This window comes from Engraulis encrasicolus, unplaced genomic scaffold (assembly GCF_034702125.1).
Source record: "Engraulis encrasicolus isolate BLACKSEA-1 unplaced genomic scaffold, IST_EnEncr_1.0 scaffold_1484_np1212, whole genome shotgun sequence".
NCBI lineage: Eukaryota > Metazoa > Chordata > Actinopteri > Clupeiformes > Engraulidae > Engraulis > Engraulis encrasicolus.
In genome coordinates this window covers 2,828-8,243 of record NW_026944993.1, presented here as the reverse complement: position 1 = coordinate 8,243, position 5,416 = coordinate 2,828, and the positions used below count along the sequence as shown (strand labels likewise).

Genomic DNA, 5,416 nt, shown 5'->3' with positions numbered 1-5,416 from the left:
TAAATTGTGTCTCGAGGACTCCTCCTTAGGGTAGACAAAGTTCCCGCTTTTTATCCAAGGTATCAGCAGACTCAGCAGTCCGGCTTTTAATTGTTTTTGGACACTTCGGAACTTTTATCGCTAACTTCCTTGCAGTGACGAGGGCGAAAGTCTGTGCGTGCGATGTGCAGGCTTTCCAGACATCCCACGAAAATGAACAAACATCGTTTAAAATATGGCTAACTTGCGTCTAAGGTCGACATCCTTCTGAGTTGCGGGGGAATAAAAACGATATCTGTGGTTTTTGTGGTCAAGTCAAAGTGGTCCGGTCGAAAGTAGCCTACAGGTGAATAAACCCGGAATACAGGCTGTCATCAGTAGACTGCTTGTATGGTCGTCTCTCATGATAAATCAATTGGCTAATTAGAAGGCACCACCAACGACAATACAAACGGACCATTAAACCGAGGAGCAGATTACCTTTTTAACCCCCAGAACGCGGTGCTGTGGGGGTTTAAGTTGACATGAGGAAGCAGAAGGAACAAACAGTACATATTTTGTTCAGTTTTGATGGGTATATTATACGTCACAGTTGTTAATTGTGGTCTAATTACGTAGCCTAGAACTTCATCTGTTGAGCATTTCATGCGGTTAGCCTTAATCAACCCCATCGTATTCCATTGTGAGAGGACCGGCCATCACAAGGACTGCTATCCCCTTACGGAAGGCGAAATATACTCACGCATCATACCTCACATTTACTACTTGGTGCAACTAACAGTAGAAAATATACTCACAATATTCCACAAACACGCTCATATATTTGAAAATATAACGAGCAAATACATATTCTTGAACAACATATTCTTACCTATATATTGATCCCACATCATATTTTAAAATAGATGGCTGGCAAAACAAAAATGTATTCCACTATGCCGCTTGTATTTCCTTGATGTTTTAGTTCAGCCAGCACATGTTTTGCACGACATTGGACATTTTACTCGACAATTATAAAGTCATTTTAGGTGGACCATATATGGCCCCTAGATAATAATCATAGTGATCAATATACAGGATTACCCTCTACTTGAATCATCTCACCTCTCATACACACGTATGACGCTCCTCACGTGCCCGTCGTCACAACCTGAATCGTAACGTGGCGAGAGAGAGCCCGTCTCGCGCTTCGAGCGCGGTCCGGATTGTAGCTCCACACAGTCCTCCAGCCAGACCTCCTCCCCACCACGCTGACCACACAACCCAAACCAGCCCGCCTCGAGCTAAGAATTATACAAGAAGAAGTTTGTTACAATTATTGCTCCTAACCTAAATACTACAAGCATAAGGTCTGAAACGTCTACAGTGGTCTTGACATGTTAGCACAGTTTTAAGCCAGTTGGTTATCGAAGTCGCGATGTATGGTCTCGTTTTTTTCCCCCAGGACTCAGACATACGTTATCTTTTTTCTCGGCGAATTTCCCGCGCTAATCCAAGCTGTTGTACTACTACGCGATTTCTGCCTTGTCCGAAATGGGGTAGTAGTCCTCATTGACAGTAGGTATAGTGTTCTACACCTCTTTAAACCGTAAACAGAATACTTGGTGTGTGTCGATATTATATGGTTGTAGTGGTCAATTTCAGGTGAGCCCACTTTATTTGGCTTGTCAGAGAACGTGTAGTATCTTCACTACATTAACTGACACGCACAACATGGGTCTGGTTTGGTTTCGTTTTTATTATCTTCAGAGAAACTTCAGGGCAACTTACAGTCATCGTGGGTGGTTACAACATTGAACTGGCGTAGGCAAGCCTGGTTTTACAGACTTACCCAAAAGTCCATGGTAATCCTACGGTGCCCCCTAGGGGACTTCTAGTAAACCTACGGGATTACTACACTCCCCCACTGTTAAGATAGAAACACATGTCAGAGTAAAATGCGAAAATACGTAACATACCCACCTTACTGTAACAAATCATAGATTTTAACGAGACCAAGATTTAGATGTAACAAGATCATGAATTAAACTAGTTCATGAAAACACTATCTTGACAGTATATAAACATCATTTTTTTTTTTTTTTTTAATCTAGGAAGTACAGGGTAGACTGCCTGTCTTCCGTGAGATCATAAGGCGCATTCTTGCCTTTTCTTCAACATGATCTCACTGCTAGCTAACATAGTCTTTCAAGTATCGAGGTGACACCCGATCCCTGGTGGATCGGCGCAGCTCAGCTGAAGGGGCTGCAGGCGAGTCTGGTCGTTCGGGCATGGAACCCTGCAGATTCATCTGGTCAGGAGGTGGCGGCGCTGTCTCTGGCTGGCATGAAGATGTTTCAGGCTCGCCGTCTGGTGAGCGAGCCTCTGGAAGTTCTGGTGTCCTTTCCACGGTCAGCGACGACTCAGGATGACGAGCCCTCACCTGGTCAACATGTCTCCTCATGCGTTGGCCATTACCCAGGATGACAGTATAGGACACAGGGCCCGTTGGTGACTCTACGGTAGCAGGTATCCATTTTGGTCCCAGGCCATAATTCCTGGCGTACACAGCATCCCCAGGCCCAAATCTTCTCAGCCGAGCAGTTTTGTCATGGTTCTCCTTTTGTTTCATTTGTTTGTGCTCGATCTTGGACTTAATGTCTGGTTTTAACAGGTCAAAGGCAGACCTCAGCCTCCTGTTCATCAGCATTTCGGCTGGTGATAGCCCAGTAGTGGTCTGTGGTGTAATGCGATAGCTAAATAAGAATTTGGAAACCCGTGCCTCAATGCTGCCCCCTTCCATTTTCTTCATTCCCTCCTTGAAAGTCTGCACTGCCCGTTCGGCCAGCCCGTTTGAGGAGGGATGGAATGGGGCCGATGTTATATGTTGAATGCCATTTTGAGCCATGAAATGGCAGAATTCTGAGCTCGTAAAGCAGCTGCCATTGTCGGAGACCAGTATCTGTGGAAGGCCTTGAGCTGCAAAGCACTGGCGTAACTTCTCGATGGTTGTTTGGGTTGTACTGCCATTTGTGGGGTAAACCTCCAACCACTTGGAGTGAGCGTCTACGATTATCAGGAACATTTTCCCCAAGAATGGCCCTGCGTAGTCGACATGGATGCGCAACCATGGCCTCTCCGGCCACTCCCATGGTGCAAGTGGTGCATTTGGTGGTGCTTTTCTATTCTCTTGGCATTTTTGGCACTTACTCACTTTTTTCTCTATTTCCTGGTCCATCTGCGGCCACCACATGTAAGACCTGGCCAGCGCCTTCATGCGACACATGCCTGGATGCGACTGGTGGAGCGCTTTCAAGAGTGCTGTCCGTCCTGGTGGAGGAATCACAGTTCGCGCTCCCCAGAGGATACACCCATCTTGCGCATTAAGCTCCATTCGCCTGCTGTAGTATGGCATGAGCTCTGAATCTTGTACCAGTGGCCACCCACTCCAGGAATGTAACTATAGACTATCGGGACAGTATGACATCTTTTGGACGTCCACTTTCTGACCTGGGCCACATTGATGGGTATTATCAATCACCCATGATCCAACATCAGCACCCGCTCAGGTGTCTCCTCCTCTTTCTGCTTGGATGGAACCGGCAGTCTGCTGAGCCCATCAGCATTGCTGTGGAATTTCCCAGGCTTGTAGATGATCTTGTATTCGTAGGCTCTGAGAAGAACCGACCATCTCTGGATTCTGGGTGAAAGCATGTGGGGTACAGGTTTCATTTCATGGAAGAGTGTAATCAAAGGCTTATGATCGGTTGTGATCGTAAACTTCCGCCCATATAGGTACTTATGGAATCTTTGAATGCCGAAAATAACAGCCAATCCTTCTTTGTCTAACTGAGAGTACCGTTTCTCTGCGGAGCTAAGGGTTCTTGACATAAACCCAAGCGGCCTCTCTGCCCCATCAGGCATCCTGTGTGATAAGACAGCACCCACCCCGTAAGGAGATGCATCACATGCCAAAATTAGCTCCTTGTCTGCAGAGTAATGCACTAGCACATCAGCTGACTGAAGGAGTTCCTTGGACTTATGGAACGCTTCGTCTTGCTCAGTTTTCCACACCCATTTTTCATCTTTCCTAAGCAGCTGGTGCATCGGGGGCAAGCAAGTTGTGGACAGATTTTGGGGAGAAAATCGACTTGTAATAATTTAGCAGGCCTAGGTAAGCTTTGAGCTCTGAGAACATTGGATGGTTGCCGGGCCTCACTGATTGCTTTGGACTTTGGGGACTTCATTGGGTGCAAACCCTGTGCATTTACCTTGTGTCCTAAGTAACACACTTCGTCTTTCAGGAGCTCACATTTTGACCTCTTCAGACGCAACCCTGCCTCCTCCAAGCGTCCCAACACTTCATTCAAGTTCTTGAGATGGTCTTGAGCATTTAGACCCGTGACAAGAATGTCATCCAAATACACAGCCACCATTGGTATGCCCTGCAGTAAGCCCTCCATCGTTCTTTGGAAAATGGCCGGAGCGGAGGAAACGCCGAAAGGGAGGCGGTTGTATGCGAAAAGACCCTTGTGCGTGTTCACTGTGAGGTATTTCTTAGAATCCTCATCCATCAGAATCTGGGCGTACGCATGGCTCATATCTAATTTTGAAAACTGCTGGCCCTCCCGCCAAGGCTGTGAACAGGTCTTCAATTTTCGGGATTGGGTACTGTTCTAGAAGGGACACTCGATTTACGGTGAGTTTGTAATCACCGCACAGCCCTAATTGGACCCATCTTGCTTTAATATGGGTTACAACAGGACACGCCCAGTCTGAGTGTTTTGGAACAGGTGTGATTATCTCGTCCTTAAGAGGCGGCTTATTTCGGCCTCCACTTTGGGGCGCATGGCGAAAGGGATCTGCCTGGGCCTGAAGTATCTTGGTACAAGCACCTGGCACAATGTTAATGGTTGCTTTGACACCCTTTAACGTCCCCAACTCATCTTTGAATACATCTTCGTGATGTGCCAGCACCTGCTCCACGGTCAGCCTTTCTCCCCCAGCTACTTTCATGTTGTGAATTTCTGCTGCCCAGTTTCAACTTCAACTGTTCTAGCCAGCTTCGGCCCAGCAGACTGGGTCCAGTGCCACTCACTACGTAGAGGGGCAAGTTGTTCCATTGGTTTTGATAATTCACCTTGACATCGGCTACTCCCAGCACCTTTATGTCTTCCCCTGTATATGTTTTTTAATTTCAGACTGGTTTCCCCCATCTTGGGGCTTTTTTCCCATTTTTCCACTTTGCATTGAAATTCTGACTCGTTCATTAGTGTAATGCTACATCCAGTGTCCAACTTCAAATTTCACATTTTCTCCATGAACCTCCATGTCCACTGTAATTGGTTTTACTTTTGAATTGTCCTGTCCTTTATACTGTACATTGAAAAAGCTTGCTCTGCATCTGCTGTTTCATCGTCATCTGAATCGACACTGACATGGTGTGAGTGACTACTCC

At 46.5% G+C, this 5,416-nt stretch overlaps 1 protein-coding gene across 1 annotated transcript; it reads right to left on the bottom strand.

Annotated features, from left to right (window-relative positions):
- Window positions 1-2,149: 2,149 nt before the first annotated feature.
- Window positions 2,150-4,559, bottom strand: LOC134442381 (uncharacterized protein K02A2.6-like). The gene is made up of 2 exons (XM_063192553.1): window positions 4,178-4,559; window positions 2,150-3,288 (listed from the first exon to the last, which is right to left on the bottom strand). Exons 1-2 carry the CDS (start codon window positions 4,557-4,559, stop codon window positions 2,150-2,152), a joined length of 1,521 nt encoding a protein of 506 aa, XP_063048623.1.
- Window positions 4,560-5,416: the final 857 nt, after the last annotated feature.